The sequence below is a fragment of the Tyto alba genome, unplaced genomic scaffold (assembly GCF_018691265.1).
Source record: "Tyto alba isolate M040663 unplaced genomic scaffold, T.alba_DEE_v4.0 Super-Scaffold_20000042, whole genome shotgun sequence".
NCBI lineage: Eukaryota > Metazoa > Chordata > Aves > Strigiformes > Tytonidae > Tyto > Tyto alba.
Genome location: NW_024881293.1, coordinates 15,686,047 through 15,705,476, shown reverse-complemented (window position 1 = coordinate 15,705,476; position 19,430 = coordinate 15,686,047). Strand labels below are relative to the sequence as shown.

Below are 19,430 nucleotides of genomic sequence, written 5' to 3'. Positions count from 1 at the left end.
TTCAGAAAGAAAAACGGGAAGTACAAGTCTAGCAGTATACATAAACTGAGAATCAGAGTCCTTGAAAATTCATGAATAATCCAAGTACTATTTAGCTGTAACTGCAGCTCTCACACACACACACACAAACAAAAAAACCCACCCAAACCTCGCCAGCCACCACTGACAAACTAAAACCCGAGAGCTACCCCAAGCGTGCTGTTTAGGTTTACACAGGGCTGCCCCCTCCGAAACCGCCCTTGCGACCCGCGGATTCGGCGGGACCGCAGAACTCGGGGCCCGGGCCCCGCCCTGAGGGGCCGCCGCGCGCGGCGGGCGGAGCGGCGCCGTCCTCTCGCGAGATCTCGCCGGCGCTCGCGCCCGCGCCGCTGCGCTGCCATGGCGGGCTACTGGGACGGCCCCGAGGGCGAGCAGTGCCCGCGCCGCACCTGGCTCGCCACGCGTGTCGGCGCCGCCGCGGGTGAGGCCCGGGGGGCCCGGGGGGCCCGGGGCGGCGGGGGGGCGAGGCGGGGCCGGGCCGCGCTGACGGCGCCGTCCTGTGTTGCAGGGCTGGTGGGGGCGGCGTACCGCATCGTGCTGCTGCAGCCCGGCTCGGCCCTGGCCGCCCTGCAGATGGCGGCGGCGGACAGCGTCACCATGGGTAAGGCCCGGCGGCTGGGCCGCCCCCGCGCGGCGGGGCGGCCGCTGTCGCCGAGAGCCGAGCGCTGACGCGGCGGGGGGGAAGCGCGGGGCTTTACGGGGCGTTCGCGGTTGCTGTGCTGGCTCTACCGCGGCACGTAGTGTGTCACATCGCAGCAACGCAGGAGCCACTCACACGTGGATAGTATCTTCTGCCGGACGGTGCGCCACCGGCAATCATAGGGGTGATGGCAGAAGAAACTCCTGCATTAATACTTGAGACAGAAGAGCAGCCATGGCAGCGCGGGCTGAAGGTGCAGCCGAGGCGCTCGCTGCTTCCCACGTTCTTTCTGTAAAGATGTGTTCTTTACGTGGGGTGTAGGTAGTGCATTTTTTACAGTCTAGAGGAAAATGTAATATTTTCAATATTCGCAAAACAGCTAGTTTGTGGATAAAAGTGTAGTTGAAGCAAACTTACTTCTTTTACTTCATATATTTAGGCATTGCACATAATGAATCACGCTTGGTGAAGAGCAAACACAGTGTTTCTGATGGCAAAGGAAAATAAATGTGGAGGGTTTTCCCATCGTGCTGTATAGCCAGGAAGAGACCGTGTAGTTTTCTTGAATTGTCTTTGTTTTGCAAGAGAAAGTGGACACTGAAGAGATAAGCTGGAACTGAGGGTTCTATTCCAGATGCAGGTGCAGATCTGCAAGGCTGAAGCTCCCCCAGCCCCTTGGCAAGTGCCGAGTTTTCTTCTCACCAAACTCACCTTGGTTTTCAGTCTAATTTAGTGGTTTGTGTCACCTCTCTTTCTCTCCATGCACAAGTGCCCTGAACTGGAAGCTGGCTCGTGAGCAATCCAGATCTCCATTTTTGAGTTACTCAACTCTAAAAGTGGACCTGGAATCTCCTGTAATGAGTTGAGCCACAAAAGGTCATTATAATGGACTCGATAATGTAACCAGTTATGATTTCAGTACATCCCACAGTCCTAAACCAGCATATTGAATCCTCTTACCTATTCTCACAGCTGAGGAAGGGCTGACGCTGTCCCACTGTTAAGGGGCCAGATTGCCTGGTCTGCAGCTGTGTGTTTTGCCTGTAGACTCCTTGATCCAAAGCAGAGAAAGATGGAAAACTGAAATACAGCCCTTGGTTTGTGGGTTTGCGCTTTTCAGTTGATTTTAGGATCAGCGTAATTGCTTTTTCTGCTGAAAAACTGCAGAGGTTTGTAACTTGAGCTTGTGGTTTACTAGTTTACCATAGAGATTGAAAATTTTTATCCTGGACATTTTTGTTGTTCCCAAGAAAGATTAATTGAAATCTGCAGATGATGCCTGGTAGCCAGTTTCACATTTCACGATCTAGAACCTGTATTGCAAATAAAAAAAGCTTTTTTGTGTATTTGCTTGACACAGCTATTTCCCAAAGTTTGCAGTTAGGTAGGCGTAGGGTCTGATGGGATGAGGTATATAATTCAGTGGACAATACAATGCTACTTTGCAGTTTCTCAGTTCGAGTCAAAATTGTTAATTCAATTTCAAAATCGGTTCACAAAAAGAGTAATTTACAAATTCAATCCATTTTTCTACTATCCAAAAGTCCTGGCAAGCCCCTGGCAGGCAGAGGAGTAAAGTGCCGGGACAAACTGACCTTAAGGAGAGCAGAGCCATCTGAGTTCCTCTTGTGCCCGATTCCCTGTGAGGCTGGATTCACTGGGACTTGGGAGCTGAGTTTCAGCACAGAGCCCGAACAGCTCTGCTGTCTCCTGCCCCCGGGGGAACATGCTACAGAGAAGCCTACTTCTCTCTTCTCTTCCCCCCTGGCTGTTTGGGGGCTGCCCCGTTGCCTCATCTAGACGGGCTCTTGCTAAGTCTGAGCTAGTAACCGCGCTGGGTGTGGTGCCGTTTATCAGTGGCCACTTGAACACACCTGCCTGGTGTGCTGGCGCACAGCAGGGCTCCCGGGGGTCCAGCCAGCAGCTGGGGTGGACCTGCCTGCCCAGGACCTGCCTGGCACAGAGCTGGCTGCGCAGTGGGACCAGAGGGGGTACCAGAAGGAACTAGATGGGACCTGTGCGATGCTGGGTCTCACCGTAGTGGCCAGGATACGATGCCCCTGGGCAGTTGAAAGCAGGTTGTGCTTCATTTTCCTCTCCTCTCCCAGAGAAACTGTTGCACAGCACCGTGCCTCTCAAAAATGTGCTTTGTATATAATTCTCAGTTGCTTGAGGGGTTTTGCTTTGGTTTTTTTACCTCTTGTTTACAGCTACACTAGGAGCTGTGTTTGGCGTAACTACCTGCCTCAGTGCCCAAATCCGAGAGGAACCAGCGGATCCCTTGAACTATTTCATAGGAGGCTGTGCAACAGGAGCTGTCTTAGGTGCAAGAGGTAAATGTGGATAATGCCTGTAATGAAATGAGCCCTCTCTGTTTTCTAAAAACCTTTCTATTAGGGAAAAAATGTAAAATAATGTTAGGCTTATTTGGTAAAGATTCATCTCAGTATCTGAATTCTCTTTCACGCCGGTTTCATTGATGCTCGATTGTACAGGTCTGCTAAAGTAATTATTGCTACAGAGAAAACATCCAGGTGATTTCAGAATGAAAACGGAACTGACCCAGTACTACCGGTTATAACTTCAAGTTGCAGGGTACAAAAAACATAATTGTGGAAATCCATGTTTTCTTGGCAACAAATGTGATTTATTTCACAGGTTAAATACAGTCTAACATTCGCCTTGTGAATTCTTCATGCACTCTGAGGGACGTGCTGTATCTTGCTGCTCTTGGTCCTGTGACATCTTGTCAGGCTAGATTAGCTCCTGCAGATACTTACACAGCTCTGTTTTCTGTAGGCATTCAGACTCAGTGTTAAAGATGTGAGGGATTTAAGTTGTAATTGTGGTGAAATAGAATTTACCTTTACTTTTCCTAGTTACTGAGCAGAAGAGCGTTCAAAGCAGTGATTGTTATTTTTGACACTGAAATAAGCAATTTAAGTTTGCCCATGTAAGGAGATGGGGTAGTGGATTATAAAAATTGGTATTTCAAATTTCAAGCTAAAAGCATGAGAAAACTTAATTAAAAAAAAACCAAAAACCAAAAAAAAAAACCAAACTTTTCTGATTTATCTTGGCAAACAACATTACTCATGGTCCAGGGACTGTTAGCTCGTGGAAAAATTGCAGAGTCTGTCAAGATCTACTCTATAGTACTTGTGCCCTAATAGATCTTTTATGGTTTGATGTGTTTTTTCCAGCTCACAGTTACATGACTGGTACCACTGCATGTTTGGGGTTTGGAATTACTGCTGCTCTCATGAAGATAGGTAACAATGAGGGCTGGAGGCTGACGGGACCTCCCAAGCTGTAAATGTAGCCTTTCCTCCCTGTCAGCTGTCTTTTGAATGCTGTATGTAATAAGACGTTGTGTAATAAAGATACTGTCAAATCAGCAGTTGTCACAAAACTTTGATGCTGTCCAGCTGTTCACAGTGTTGGGGCCGAGATGCAAAGAAGGTAGAACTGTTGGAGAGGAAGCTTCACCTGCTGCTGCTGAGATTTCTATGCACAAGTCACTTCACCTCCATGTCTGTGCCACACACACAAGCTTGAGGGGTACAATTGCCATTTTCAGTCTGGTCTTTCAGGATTTGTTCTTGTGGTTTAAGTGGGCCCTGCAGGATTTTTTGTCAAGAAGTGGGATTGTAGTGCACTGAGACCATCAGTAAGGGTTTGGAGTCAAAACTTCTGAAGAGGCTCTTGACGCTGGGTTGAGGATGAGGAGATTGGGGTGAAGGAATGAGGTATAGATTGCCCACAACAAGGTGTTCGGAAGCCTGGGGGCTTTCTCCGATAAGCGTTTAAGGATATCTAGAGCCCGCAACTTCAGGGTTGGAATTGTGGAATAGCTGAGGTTGAAAGGGACCCCTGGAGATCTTCCTACTCAGAGTTGGAGCCAGTTTCTCAGGGCTGTGTCTGGTTGAATTTCCTATGTGCAAAGTGAAGCGTGTCCAGCAAAGTCACTGAGGTGTAGAGGGTTGAGCCACAGGATGCGTGAAGAGAGGTGAGAACTGCATCACTCAGGCTGGAGAAAAGGTCGAGGGCTGATCGAATGCCATTTTTTCACAACTTAATGGTCATGGAAAAGGCAGGCTCAGGTGCACGGTAAAGGATGAGAAATAACAAGCACGAGTTGCAGAAAGGTAAATTCTAGATAGAAGGAGAAGTGCACAGTCGGGGTGGATAAATGCTGAAAAACAGACTTGGAGAGGCTGTGAAATCATCTTTGGGGACGTAGAATTCAACCAGACACAGGAATGTGAGGGTACATGGACAGGTCGTTTGGGGTTGGGGATGCAAGACATGGAATAGGGGCAGTATGGGAAGCAGGGATGTGGGGTAGGGGAACACAGGGAGGTGTGAGGGGCAGGGACAGGAGGTAGGGGGACAGGAGACAAGAAGATTGGGGGGACCCAGGGACAGCAGAGAAGGGGCAGAGTGACACGGGGACACACAGTCACAGCCATGGCAGGCTGCTGCCCCCCAGTATGCGCGCTCTGGGGACAGGCAGGGGTCCAGCGGGGTCCGGGGTGGTCCTGTGGGTGCTTGGGGCTGGGCCAAGGGGCTGGTGTCCCCATGTGCTCCCTGGCACCGGGGCTAGGGGACCCCTGGCTCTTCAGTGTGGGGGTCGGCGGGGTTGGGCTCCAGTTGAGGAGCACAAGAGATGGTGGATGTGTCACCCCCACGGGGCTGGGGGAGGAAGGGGGTTGTTTCTCTCCCAGCCAAGGCCTTTTGAGGGTGCCCTGCGTCACCCTGGGCTCTGGAGCCAAGCAGCTTTCAGGGAGGATCTGATGGGCCAAAGACCCCCAACAGGGCCGGCCCAGGGTAGTGGGGTTTAGATCTCTGCCTGCACCTTCCTGCTGCCTGAGGGGAAAAAACTCCTGGCAGCTTCCACCCACCCGGCTGCCTGTCCTCAGGGAACCTGGGTGTCCCCATCGTCCTGTCCCAGGACTCCGGGGCCTTGGACCTCCCTCCACATGGGCCTCTCCCAGCTCCTGGCTGCAGCCACGTGTCCCGTCCGGGCTATAATTACCCGGGCACGTTCCTGGGGGGTCACACAAGCTTCCCAGAGCTGCGGCAGGCGGTAAGGGGGGACGAGTGCATGGCACAGTACAGCGTGGCATGCCACACGGCAGCGCAGGGCATGGCATACAGCAAGCACAACACTGAGCTGCAAAGCGCGCAACCCGACAGGACACGCGACACCGTGCAAACACAGCAAGAAACACGTGAGGTGCCACTGATGACGGGATGGGACAGGGGGGCGGAGAGGGCGGCAGCGTGCAGCGCACCGTGGTGTGACGCAGCGTGCCACGCGAGGCTCAGCACACCCCGGCAGTGAGTGGTGCAAGAGGGAGCAGGGCACGCAGCGTCACACACAGCTTGCGGTGCGACGCGTCGTGACGTGGCAGGCAGCACAGGGCAGACACTGCCAAGCGCCGGCTGGGTGGGGACAGGCGGCTTTGCTGGGGAGCCCTGCTGGGAGCCAGTGGGTTCGCCGCTGTAGGGGCACCAGTAGTTTCATCGACGGGGCAATGGTTGGGAAAATCTTAGCGGCTTCTGCTGTAGGACGGATAGGGCAGAGGGTTTGATCGGTGACAGTGGACTGGGCTATGGGGCTATGGGGCAGCAGCATTGGCTGTGGGTCAGTAGCTTCATCCTGAGAGCTCAGCAGTGGGGCAGATGAGGGACATCAGCTATGGGGCAGCGGCATGGCCCATTGGTCTCATACATGGGGCTGCAGTTTTGCCAAGGGGCATCAAATTCAGTTATGGGGCGGTAGCAGAGCCTGGTGGGCTCAGCTACGGGGTAGAGGCTTTGGCGATGGATCCAGTGGCTTCCACTATGGGGCAGTCCCAGTAGCAGGACCCCGTGTCCCCAGCCAGGGCTTCTGCCACGGGCCAGAGGCTCTGGCTATGGGGACAGCACCCTGACCCACGGCTCCATGTGTTCCCACAGGCAAGATGTGGGTTGCAGAGGAGCCGGCCCCAGCCCAGTGGAGCCTGCGGGACGAGGCTCACGCCAAACACTTCTTGGCCATGGCCGACCACTTCCGCACCGCCGCACAGCTGGTGGACGTGGCTGTGGGCCCGGAGGGCGATGTGGCCCATGCCGTGGTCCTGGCGTCCGTCAGCTCCTTCTTCCTCCACTTTCTGGAGGGCAGGACCGGAGAGCTGCACCAGGGACCCCTGCCCCATGTCCCCCTGCCACCCGGGGCCACGCTGCGGGGCTGGCGGGCTGTGCTTGCCTTCGCCTATGGGGGGACTGTGCCCCACGGCTGGGAGGAGGAGGTGGAAGAGGCTGCCCAGGCCCTGGGGGCCCCCCGGGTGGTGGCCATCTGTGCCCTGAGGCTGGAGAGTGAGGGAGGTCCCGAGCCCCTGGAGGAGCAGTGGGAGACACTGAGAGCCATGGAGCAGCTCCATGCCGGCGGCCTGGGCTGTGACCTCCGGCTCCGGGCAGGGGATGAGGTCATCCCAGGTGAGCTGGGGGGGGTCCCCTGAGCCAGGGGTGAGGGGCTGGGGGACAGGACACGCTGGGAGAGCAGAGCCCCTGGCAGGGGTACTGGAGGCTGAGGCTCCAAGTGGGGCTGAGGGGCTAGAGGTTCCTGCAGGGTCGGTCAGGAGAGCTGGTGGTTTGGTGGGGGTGGGCCAGGACACCTGAGTTCCCAGGGGGCTGCATGCTGCAAAGGGCCCCTCGTTGCCCCCCACTGTTCTTCCTCCTTCCCCCTAGTTCAGCGCCTGGCCTTGAGCTGCTCCTGTGACTTCTTCCGGGCCCTCTTCACTTGCCCCATGCGGGAGGCCACCCACGACCCTGCCACCCCACTGGCCACGGGGCTGGCCCCAGCCGAGCTGCATCTCCTCCTCTCCTTCGCCTACACAGGGGCTGTGACAGGACCGTGGCCCAGGGTCCTGGAGGCAGCTGAGACCTCCCTGCGCTACCAGGCCTGGGGACTCCTCACCCTCTGCCTGGATGTTTTCAGCTGTGGTCTGACCCCAGAGACTGGACTGGACGTGCTGGCCTTTGCCGTGGCTTACGATCTGGCGCAGGTGGGCCGCGTAGCAGAGGACTACATCTTGGCCACCTTCCCCAGTGTGGTGGCCACACCAGCCTTCCTGGACCTTCCTGCGCATCTTCTTATCCGCCTCCTCCGCTCTGATGGTCTCAACGTCCTCCATGAACTGGAGGCCTTGGAGGCAGCATCGCGGTGGCTTATGGCCAATGGAAACGGCGAGGAGGCTCTAGTGAAGGAAGTCCTGTCATCTGTCCGCTTCACCCTCATGTCCACCCGGGAGCTGAGGAAGGTCCCGTCAGTGACTGCAGGGGTAGCTGACCCAAAGGTCCTCCGCGAGCTCATGGTATCAAGCTTGGCCCCTGTGGCCCAGCTGCCATGCCGGGTGCGTTCCTTGCAAGAGGTGCTGGTGGTCTGTGGTGGTGACACGCTGACGGCCAACCTGGCTGCCCGGAAGCCCAGTGGAAACCTCTGGTTTGCCCACCGCTACCTCAGTGCTGTGGGGCTGGTGAAGCAGGTGGAATGGAGGGCACTGGGACAGTTTCCTGATGGTCCACGCTTCCGCCATGCTGTAGCTGTTGTGGGCAATACCCTCTATGTCCTGGGTGGCAAGCGCTACTACGGGGTCCGTGACACCTTGGCCAGTGTCTACAGGTGAGAGCTACAGAGGACCTGGAGGTGCCATGCAGCACGAGGACACTGTGGGACCAGAGGAGGTGTTGGTGGAGCTAGCGCTGTCCCGTGGACCACTGCGGCACTGTGGCAGTGCAGTTGTTCAAGTGGCCCAAGGCATGCTGGGGTTGGTTTGGTGTAGGACTAGGAGATGCCCTCCCACTGCAGGTTGTTACAGGCATTTTGGGGTTAGGGCAGGGAGGCTCCTGTCTGGAGGCGTGCCGAGGTTCGGTATTGCCCAGAGGGAGGGGATGTTCCCATGCAAGGGGCCCATGCGGCCAATATCGCCTCATGGCATTGTAGGTGACAGGTGTTCTCTTGCCCCTTTGCCCCTCAAACACAGGTACCAGCCTATGGATGATTCCTGGGAGTGCCTCTCCAGCATGACCTGTGGACGGAGCTACTTTGCTGCCGTGGCACTTGGGGATTCCATCTACGCCCTGGGCGGCAGCTCGGGGGAGCTCTACTGCACAGACTCTGTGGAGTGCTACGACCTGGCCAACGACACCTGGAGGTGAGACCACTCCACTAGACACCTGCTTCCCTCTGCCCTAGGAGCCCCTTGCTTTGGCCAGTGGCGCCCATTGGTCTTTGGATCACTGAGCCTCCAATGGAGACTGGGCCCACAGTGGTCTTTGGGAGAGTTCTACTGGGTATTGGGCAACCATGGCTCTTGGGGTTCACTGGGTGTTGGCCAGTGTTGCTTATTGGGTGGTAAATGAGTTTTTGGGCAATAGTATTCACTGAGGGTCTGTTGACCATCTGCCAATGAGACGATCATTTAAACATCTTCCAGCTATGTTCATTGGGTGCTCTGTTGCGTGTTGGCCAATACTGTCCATTGAAGGAGTCCACTGTGGGTTACGACCAATGGTCTTTTGGGGTCTACAAAGTGTTGAACAGTAATGCTCCTTGGGCATCCATTATGTGTTAGCTGATGCTACCCACTGGGCCTCATTAAGTGTTGGCCAGCATTGCCCGTTGAGCAGTCCATGGAGCCATGGCTCACCAGGGAACTCCTGAGCAGGCAGTCACCATGGGCAGCCCTGCTTAACCTGCCCTTCTCCCCGTCCCTCTCTCCTTGCCCAGGAGGTGCCAGCCCCTGCCGATGGCTCTGTGTGGACACGCAGCATGTGCCCTGGACGGTGCCCTCTACGTGTCAGGGGGGTGTGATGAGGCGTGCCAGTGCCAAGCGTCCCTGCTGCGCTATGTCCCGGGTACGCCTACCGCTCTTCTGGCCCCCATGAATGGCCAGCGAGCTGGCCACGTCATGGAGGAGGCGGGTGGGCAGCTCTATGTGGCTGGGGGGCTGTGCCAGCGAGACGGGCAGACTGGCTACAGGGACCAGCTGGCCTTTGAGGTCTACAGCCCCAAGCTGGACATCTGGGTCCTCCTCAGCCCCCTGCCTCATGCCCATGTAGTCGGGGGCGCAGCTGTGCTGGGAGGGGAACTGCTTGTGCTGGGAGGCTACAGTCATGAGACCTACCAGGACACCCACTTGATCCACGCCTACCAGCCAGGGACCCGACGCTGGATCACCCGGGGCACCTTGCCCCATGCCTATACTGACCTCCAAGCCTGTGTCCTCACTGTACCCCCTGCCTTGCGTGGCCCCAGCTGCTCTGAGGACCCCTCAAGGTCACCCCAAACCCCCAATAATACTTAAGGGAGGCTTAAAAGCTCTGCACCCTACATTGGGATCCCCAGGTAGCATCAGTGGGCACCTCTATGGGACGAAATCACTCCCAGATCCTTCCCTCAGAATGGTTCCTCCTGTGGTTTCCAGCATCCCCTCCACCCACAGGGTACATGCCCTAGGCTGTGCGGACCTAGTAGGACACAAAGACTCCCCACACTGCAATGCTGTGCCTCCAGGAATACTCACTCCCCTGCCCTGAGCCCTTTACTGGGAGCTCGGGATCCACAGATTTCCCTCCACACTTGGGCTGAATAAAAGTGGCTCCTGAACTACCCATTTGGGTCGTCTTGTTTCTGTTGGGAAATCCAGACGTCCAAGTGCTTGTTGCAAGGAACAGGAGGAGAGCAGGAGACCAATGGCCTGAGTGTCCTGGATGGGTGGTGGTGGGGAGCAGGAGGTGGGTGGAGGGCATTGGGGCTCTAGGTGCCTGTGGTCACTGGACGTGGGGAAGGGTGTGCTCGGGTCTCAGGACTGAGAGGCATCTTGGGATGCATGGGGGATCCTGAGAGAACAGGAGAGTCCTGGGGGTGCTAGGGTTTGGGAGGTAGATGGCAGGGTGAATAGGGGGCATCAGGGAGTCCTGGGGAATTTGGAATTCCCAGGTGCCTCTGGGAGGTCTTGGCTTCCTGGAGTGACCTGGACTGCTTGTTTGTGGTGAGATGGGAGAATCCTGGGGCGGATTGCAAGGAGAGGCCAAAGATGGCCTCAGCCCATCGGTCCAGCCCGCCCAGGTCCATCTCTAGAGTCCTTCAACCCTCAAGCAGATCAACACTCCCACCCAACTTGGTGTCAGCTGCAAACTTACTGTGGGTGTGCTTGAGCCCCTCGTCCAGATCACTGATAAAGCTATTAAACAGAACCGGCCCCAGTACTGAGCCCTGGGGAACACCACTTGTGACCAGCCACCAGCTGGATTTAACTCCATTCACCACCACTCTTCGGGCCCCACCATTCAGCCTGGTTTTTACCCAGCAAAGAGTATGCCTGTCCAGACAACGAGCAGCCGGTTTCTGCGGGAGAATGCTGTGGGAAACAGTGTCAAAAGCATTACTAAAGTCCAGGTAAACAACATCCACAGCCTTTCCCTCATCCACTAAGCGAGTCACCTTGTCATAGAAGGAGATCAGGTTGGCCAAGCAGGACCTGCTGTGGTAATAATCTGAGGGCCGTACCAGTGTAAGAAGTCTTCTCTTCACATCTTTAACCCGGGCCCCAGGGAGGCAGCAGACTTCCCCAAGATGTAGGTCTGGTCTGCATACTGGGCCTTCTGTTCCCTTCACAAGGGAGTCTCCTTTGACAGTGGTCTGGTTTTTTTTTTTTCTTTATGGAAGCATTTTTGACACAGGACATAGGCCGACTTAACCTTGGCAACACCTCCAAGCCAGATGAACCATCATCCTCATTATTGTTCAGGTCCACTTGGAGAACCTTGTACCTATCATGCAAGAGCACCCGGGAAGGCGAGGCAGTCACAAAGACGTGCCTGTTTGTTGGGCAGCAATTGTTGCCGTCGTCCCTACCCCTTAAGTCACTGTGCTCAGCCAGCCAGCCAGAAGACAGGGAGTCTTCCATATCATGCGTCCTGTCCGCCGGCTGGGCCTGTCCCGGGGAAGGCAGGGTGTGATTCCAGTAGTCTCTCTTTCTCTCGCACTGCCTGATACTCCTCAACCTACTCTCCTCCTCCCGGACCTCTGTCCCTAAGCGGAGGGGCTCCTCTCCCGGGGAGCACCCACCCCAGCAGTGCTCACTGCTGCCGTCCCATCCTGGTGACGAGCAGGGCCCACCCTGCAGCCTGGCACCGGGGGCCCAGCGTGTTTCCACTGCAGCTTTGCTTGGGCAGCCGCATCAGTCCTGGAGGGTGCAGAGCTTAGAGAGTCCGTGGCTTTCTGCCGGGTGGATCCCACTTCTCCCTGATTGACCTGGCAGAGCTTCAGCATCCTTCCTGTGCGTCATTCCGTGTGAACTGCTGCGACGTGCCCCGTTTGCCCGCCCTGGTTCCTGGCACTCCCTAAGGGCTTCAGTTACACGTGGCAGGGAGCTTGGCCGCTATTTCTCCTGGCCCTGCCCGACCAGGTCCCATCAGCTGCTGTCACACCAGCTGCAGGCTCCTGGCAGGTCTCCTGGCTCCCCCCAAGGTTCCCCCGGCTCAGCAAACAGCCCCCGTGCACTGCACTAGGGCACCTTGCTGCCGATTGTGCTGGCACTGGAGCAACTGAGTGTTGTCTCAGGAAAGAGGGAGGGAGTATGGTGTGGTCAGAGAACAGCACCAGCACACAGACAAATGCTTGCATGCAAACGCAGTGCTTGTACGCCCACAGACACACTAGCACACGTGAGCTTGACTAGCGGACACACTTGCATAGAAGGATGCTCACCCCAGCTGGCCAAGCACAGGCATACCTACCCTTCTGTGGACCAGATAATTAACCGGGCAGAAGATCTGCTGACCCACAGTAGCTGGACAATACGTTTGGGACAGTTAGAACTGGAACAGTGTTTGAAACTGTAGAAATGATCATACGATCTAGTTGATGCATTTGTGCACCAGTATTGAGGCCTGCTGGTTGACCCCCACCAATGACAACCTCTGTCTCCTCCTCACTCTTCCCAAAATGTTTGGGTGACTTCCGCACAGGTGGTCACAAAGTTTGGCCAGCCCCTGGACACTTTGTCCTAATGTGATTCCTTACAAGTCACATCCATCACCTGCTGAAGCCTCCCACCCTCCTCCTCCATTTCCAGCCATCCCATAATGGGTCATGCAGAGGCACTGACACTATCATTTCCTGAACTTACTGTGTGACAGTGGGACATGCAGCGGGATGATTTTCCCATGTGATTCAATCCCACCGGGAAGGATCACACATCTGGGGCAAAAGTCAGGAAGCTAGGAATAAGTGGACTTTTCCTATCGTCACTAGTCCAAGTACTAAAGACAATTTTGTCATTCACTGTACCCTGCCAGGACTGTGAGAGGTCCAGTGAAATGAAACTAGCCCCCATTTGAAATTCAGGTAAAGAGAATATTTATTCTGTGATTAACCTGTCATTGGGTTGAAAGCATAGCGCATCTTTATGTGCATCATTTGAACAGAAGCGGTTGGGATACAAAATAGAGAGTAAGCTCTGCTTTCCCACACTCATCCCGAAACCAGGCAGTGGCAGCCCCAAACTATCACTGGCCAGTTTAAGCCATCTTCTCCCCCTTGCCAAGTACCCAAGTAATTACTTCAGATCTAGAAACCTCAGGAGGTGTGAAATTAATACTAGAGGAAGGAGCTGGGTGGCTTCCCTCCGGGCAAGAAGCTGTTTCCCTTGTAAAACAAGGGTACATGAAGCAGAGCCATGACCCTCCATCTCTTTCTCTGAACATACAGAAGCATTTACAAGGTGTTGCCAGCATATTTCACTCTGACATCACCGATGGCCTTGACAGCCCTGTCCAGGCTGTAAGCAGAAGAGGTCCTGAGGGAGCCAAGGTTTGTGGCCGTCAGCTTCCCGGAGAAAGACTTGAACGAAGCATTCGGAGGACTGTGGTGGACCCACACCTCCTTTGTAGTGCAGAAGGAGGAACTTGCAGGAGGACTGCGTTGTATTGCCACATCTTTAACGGTGCAGTAAATGACCTCAGGGCACAACTCCACTTCCTTGATGGTACAGAATGTGGGGCGCCGGAGAGGGCTTTCGAAGCTGCTGAGATGCACTGCAGGGCTTCCTGTAGGCTCCCTGCACCTCAGCAGTGGGTACTGCACCTCCTGGGTCTGCAGGGACTTGTGCCAGGAGGGCCGTCCCGCCAGACACATCCACACCAGCCAGCCCCCTAAAGCCAGCACGGTCAGGACCAGCAGAACCATGGAGGCCACATAGAGCACCCAGTGCAATAGGCAGCAGTGCCTCTGCACCCACTGCCCCCACTGCGGACCCTCCCCACCTGCCCACGAGTGCAGCACGGGTATGGCCAGTCCTGGGGTGGAGCATGGGCAGAGGGGGAGAGGTGCGGGTGAAGGAGAAGGCGCAGGCTGGGTGACACGTGTGGTGTCCAGAGGGGCCAGCAGTGTTGGGGCGTGAGTGGAAAGCACGGCGGTGGAGACCACTGGTGTGGTCGATGTCCCAGGAGATGAAGATCTGACAACGGAAGAGGCCTCTAGCGTGGCAGTAGAAGGCACTGCCATGGAGGTGGTGGAAACTGAGCCAGTGGACACCGTGAGAGCGGCATCGGTGTTAGTAGTGCTGGCAGTGAGGGTGGTCTGGGGACGGCTGCTGGTGCTGGAAGGTCTGGTGCTCATAGCGGCTGGCAGTGAGGTGGTAGAGATGAGGGTGGCTGGTCCGTGTGGTTTGCTAGTGGGAGCGGCAGTGGGAATGGCAGCAGTGTCAGGGGCCTGTGTGGGTGTGACGGTGGGACTGGCTGGCACAGGAGTGGTGGTGCTGGGAGCTCTGGTGCTTGAAGGCGTTGCAAGTGAAGTGTTTGGGGCAAGGATGGAGCTACGGGGGGCGGTGAGGGGAGGTCTTGTGGTAGCAAGGGGAGGCCAAGTAACAGCATGGGGTGTGGGGGTAGATGGACGTGGGGGGAATAAGGTGATCGTGGTAGCTTTCTCCATTGTTTCTTCCCCATCATAGTATTCATCCTCTTCCTCTTCATCCCCCACACTGCTGCAGTTGGGCTTGAAGTAGATGATGGGCGTCAGCCGATGCTCGGCAGGGCTGTGGCACAGCACCTTCTCAGGGGCGACCTCCACCTTTGTCTTCTCCAGGCCCCTCTCCGGCTGGTAGACACTGCCGTCGTTGTGCCTGATCCAGGCCTTCAGGTAGAGCAGGTTGCAGTCACAGTGCCAGGGGTTCTCAGTGAGGAAGACATACATGAAGAGGTGCCCCTCAGGGAAGAATTCGGTGGGCAGGGTCCGCAGGCGGTTCCCTGAGAGCCAGAGGGTCGCCAGCTTTTGCAGATCCTGCAGCAGCTCCTTGGGGAGCTCCTCCAAGAAGTTGTCTGAGAGGTCCAAGTCCTCGAGTGCTCTCAGCCCTGCAAAGGCCTCCTGGGGCAGCGTCCGCAGCTGGTTCCCACGCAGGTCCAGGTCCCGCAGCTGCGGCACGGCGTGGAAAGCCCCCGGGGCCAGTGTTGTCAGGCTGTTGTTGGCCACAGCCAGGCGGGTGAGCGAGGGCAGGCCCCGCAGGGCAGGCAGGGCCCCCAGCATGTTGTGGGAGAGGATCAGCTCCTTCAAGGACGGCAGCGGGGTCCCGGTGTGCAGAGCCACCAGCCCGTTGTCAGATAGGTCGAGGTCCTGCAGCTGGGCGAGGGGCAGGAGGGTGGCAGTGGAGAGGGATGCCAGGCGGTTGGCATTGAGCAGCAGGATGCCCGTGCCCACAGGCAGGCCCGGGGGCACCGCGCTGAGCGCCTGCCCCGTGCAGTTCACCTCCAGAAGGTCCTTGACCTTGTTCATCTCGGACGGGCAGGTCTGGCCTGGGTCGGTAGTGCCGGCTGAGGGCAGCAGGGCCGGGATGATGAGCAGGAGCAGGGCAGGGACCCGCATGGTGTGGAGGGGAGAGCCAAGAGGTATGGCCACCGGCAGGCACACCCCTACCTGCCGCCTTTCTTCACATGCAAGCACCATTTGCAGCAGAGCTGGCACCCCCCTGCCAGGTCCTCTGGGCGCCCTCTGAGCACCACAGCTCCTCCTAGGGAGGATGGAAGGGAGGGGTGAGTCCCACACCTATTTCCAGCACCCACCCCATCATCTCGTCTGTGGAGGGTGGCAGGCTCAGCAAGGAGACACCATCTCTGCCCTTTTGCTCACCTTGTCCTCCTGTGGGAGGAGAACCTGATTCCCGTGCCTCCCCACGGCAGTGCCTCCTCCCCTGGGGTGGCACTGCCACCCTCACCACTGCAAAAGCAGTGTGTTGACATCTGCATACCCACGCCCAGCCCAGCCAAGCCATGTTCTGGAAGAAGATCTCTGACTACGCTCTTACCCAGCGCCCTTGGGTTCACGAGACAGAAGCACGAATCGCGTGGAAAGAATTTCCCACGCACAGACATGGCTGCCCTGGGTGCCCAGCCCCTGGTGGACACTGCTTCCCTGGGACTCACCTGCGGGCCCTTCAGCCTTTGCTCTCCTGCCACCTTGCCTCCCGCCTGCCCAAGGGCTGGGTGCTGCTCCGGCAGCAGCGCGAGTGGCAGGGCTGCCCAGGCCCTCTATCAGCACACACAGCTGTGGGAAGGGAGCCGTGGCTTCCTGACCAGCTAAACCCATCTCCTGTCCTTCAGCACAGCCCCCGCTTTAACTGTGCTGTCACATTGCTGTCTCCTTGGAAAAGTCTCAACCAGAGGACGGCTCCATAATTTCTTGCTTCTGCACAGTAAAGGAGCTGGGGGTTGCACCCAGGAGGAGCCCTTGCATGCCCCTCTGCCCCCCAGGCCACATCTTTTTACATCCTGGGAAAAGGATCCCTTGCACAAATGGCTGCCCCTTCCTCTGCTTCAAGGCAGCCCCTTCTCAGAATGCTCTGGGCTTTGATTTTTGAGGCATCTCAACCTAGGGACTGCAGCCTAGTTGGCATGCCAGCGAGAAACAGTTTCTGCACATTACCTTAGCCAGTTGTTTGTCGTGTAGATGAGGGATCCTTTCTTTCGGGCTTGCCAGTAAAGATGGGAATGGCTCTTCTGGAGACCTGGGAGGCAGCTTTAACATTTGTAGGAGAAGCTGCAGCACAGACCAGGCAAGGAGATTAGAGGCAGAGGAAGGAGCTCGGTTTTGCAATTCTTCCTGCTGTCTGTTCCTGCAGCCAAGTTGTCTCCACTTCCCTGGACCATAGGTCACTGCAGAGCATCTTGGACTGCAGAGCTGGACGGTCACCCAAAAGCTGCAAGGGGAGATACTACAGAAGAGGGGAGATAGTGGTTTTCTATTCTATGAATTGTGGTGGGTCAACTCCAGCCAGCAGCTAAGCATCCACCAGCCACTCACCCACTGCCTCTATAGAGGGATGAGAGAACTGGAAAAGCAAAAAAAAAAAAAAAAAAAACAAAACCTTTATGCATTAAAGATAGTTTAATGAGTGAAGGAGAGAGAGAAAAAAAAAAGTGATGCAGAAGTGTTCACTCGTCAGCTCCCACCAGCAGCTTGATGCTCAGCCAGTCCTTGAGCAATGGTACCATAGAAAAACTTCCCCCACCCCGCCCTGCCCTGCCCCAATTTCATTGCTTAGCATGATGCCACATGGTATGGAATGTCCCTCTGGTCCATTGGGATCAGTTGTCTCTCCCATGTCCTCTCCCAACCTCTCTTTCACCCCCAGCCCATTCACTGCAGGGGCATTTTAGTTCAGCTGGAGGCAGCAGCAGAGGCAGAACCTGGGGGGCTGTTTTTTGGCTCTGCATCAGCAATTTCCAACAGAAAGCATGGGATAGGAAGGGAGAGAGCAAATGTAACCCTGGCCTTCTCATAGGATCCCAGGGATTAAGTCTGAATGTGGTTTCACCTCTTCCACAACACTACTCTTACCCTCACCCTGGACCTACAGCATCCCCCACGGCACCATCAGTCAGACTTCCATGCCGTGGCCCCATGTTCCCAACCCACAGCCCTTATCATTACTTCTACCTCTCTGTCTCCCTTTTCCAGGTGGGATGAGTGCACTAGGACACACTGAATCTTCAAAAGGTCCTTCACCCCACCTGTTTCACTTGCTGAAGGAGAAGGAGCAGAAGACCCAAGCAGTCCCCTCTGACAGGCCTTGCTGAAGGGGAAGGGGCACACTGTACCAGAGGAAAGAGGCGCACAGGTCAGGAGCTGTTTGCAGGCACACTCCTCCCATGGTTGGTTACAAAGAGTGAGGAGGAGGCCAGGAGAGATCCTGGGGTCGTGACACCCAGGTGGGGAGAGTAAAGGAGCAAGGATGGTGTTTCCTTGCTGAACCTGCTTCCCTTAGGTGAAGACAAGAGGGGGATGAGGGTTATACCAGCCATCCTGCTAGTGATGATGCTTTTGCCCCACATTTGCTGTCCACTCTTTCATTTCTCTCTTAGCTTCACATTTTTGTCCAGCCCATCAGCTTCTTCCCCTGCTCCAGACCCACACCTGTTCCCTATTCCCACACCCTAGAGGGTCTGCCTCCCATGAGTTTGTTGCCTCAACCTTGATTTCACCTGCAGATTGTTTTGAGTGGGTGTTTAGAGGGAACAAGGTGATGCAGGCTGTTTCCTACTTCCTTTAGCACCTCACCAACACCGTATGTGACTCTGAGAAACAGGAAGGGGATCATGAAGTGATGGTTCCTGAGGGTCATAGAAACATCCAGCTGCATCACCCCTGGCTTGAGGAGCACAGTGCTCCTTCTCCAGTGCAGAAAGCAGGGTCTGTATCTTTACCTTCCCACCAGCCTTCTTTAAGGACACGAATGTCTGACCCCTCTTCAGAGCTCTGGCAGCAGCAGCCACCCTCATGCTGCCTGTCCCTGTAGACTTGTGACCTTGTTCTCGGGGACTTTGGAATGGTCTGTCACTGGGTCCTTCAGCATGCCCCTCAGCTACTGTAGACCTCACAACTGATCTGACATCTGTTGCATCATGTGGGATTGTGCCTGGCAAGGAACAAAGCTGAGGCATGACTGCCAACCTCTGGGAGCACTACTCCTGGGGGCTGGGCAGGCTTGGAGAGAAAGGTGAAAGCCCTAATACCATCTCTGAGCTGTTCCCTTCAGGCTCCTCCATGGTGGGAAGATGGAGCTGCCCTGGGCTGAGCATGAACAGACTTACCCTGGCACACACACAGGTGCATCTTCTTTCATTTCTGAGAACCCCATGAATTCAGCAGTAATGGTGAAGCCTTCCCTCAGGAAGGTCTATGCTTGCTGGACATCAGTTGAGCGGAGTATCTGGTGCGAAAGCATGTCTGGCCTCAAAGGAAGCACATACTTCCATCCTCTCCTTGCAGGTGGCAGTTTCTACTACAGCAAAATAAACTGCCCCAAAAATATGCCTCAATATGAGATACCCTTCTTCATATGAATTTTTGTTTTTTCCAGCTTCATTTCAGCCCACATGGAACATTCTGAGCCTGCTCCAGACTCCTCAACACTGGAAGCAAAAGCAGCTTTTTCTCCCCCAGAATGAGTGACCAAAGGTGTGATCCATCGCACAGCATTAGATGTCTCCAGGTCACAGGTGAGCTCATCACCTGGACTTGTGCAGGAGGCAGATGTGGGGACAAGCACAGCCACGGACTGATCCCACTGACATGTCTTTGTTAGCTCCTGCTAGCAATGTGGTGAACTATTTTCTCAAAAGTCCCTGCCAATTCCCCACAAGCTAAAAGGGGGTGAAGACAACGCCTCAGACACAGACATTTGGTGCTGACACACATACGGACAAA

At 55.7% G+C, this 19,430-nt stretch overlaps 3 protein-coding genes across 3 annotated transcripts; 2 read left to right on the top strand and 1 right to left on the bottom strand.

The window, feature by feature from the left end:
- The first annotated feature begins 335 nt into the window (after positions 1-335).
- NDUFA11 (NADH:ubiquinone oxidoreductase subunit A11) lies at positions 336-4,076 on the top strand. The gene is made up of 4 exons (XM_042795054.1): positions 336-460; positions 548-640; positions 2,890-3,012; positions 3,883-4,076. Exons 1-4 carry the CDS (start codon positions 379-381, stop codon positions 3,993-3,995), a joined length of 411 nt encoding a protein of 136 aa, XP_042650988.1. The 5' UTR covers positions 336-378; the 3' UTR covers positions 3,996-4,076.
- Positions 4,077-6,621: 2,545 nt separating this feature from the next.
- Positions 6,622-10,337, top strand: KLHL33 (kelch like family member 33). The gene is made up of 4 exons (XM_033003070.2): positions 6,622-7,162; positions 7,415-8,348; positions 8,710-8,880; positions 9,456-10,337. Exons 1-4 carry the CDS (start codon positions 6,649-6,651, stop codon positions 10,030-10,032), a joined length of 2,196 nt encoding a protein of 731 aa, XP_032858961.2. The 5' UTR covers positions 6,622-6,648; the 3' UTR covers positions 10,033-10,337.
- Positions 10,338-13,074: 2,737 nt separating this feature from the next.
- GP1BA (glycoprotein Ib platelet subunit alpha) lies at positions 13,075-16,910 on the bottom strand. The gene is made up of 2 exons (XM_033003094.2): positions 16,647-16,910; positions 13,075-15,735 (listed from the first exon to the last, which is right to left on the bottom strand). The coding sequence occupies exon 2, from the start codon at positions 15,669-15,671 to the stop codon at positions 13,449-13,451; it is 2,223 nt and encodes a 740-aa protein (XP_032858985.2). The 5' UTR covers positions 15,672-15,735; positions 16,647-16,910; the 3' UTR covers positions 13,075-13,448.
- Positions 16,911-19,430: the final 2,520 nt, after the last annotated feature.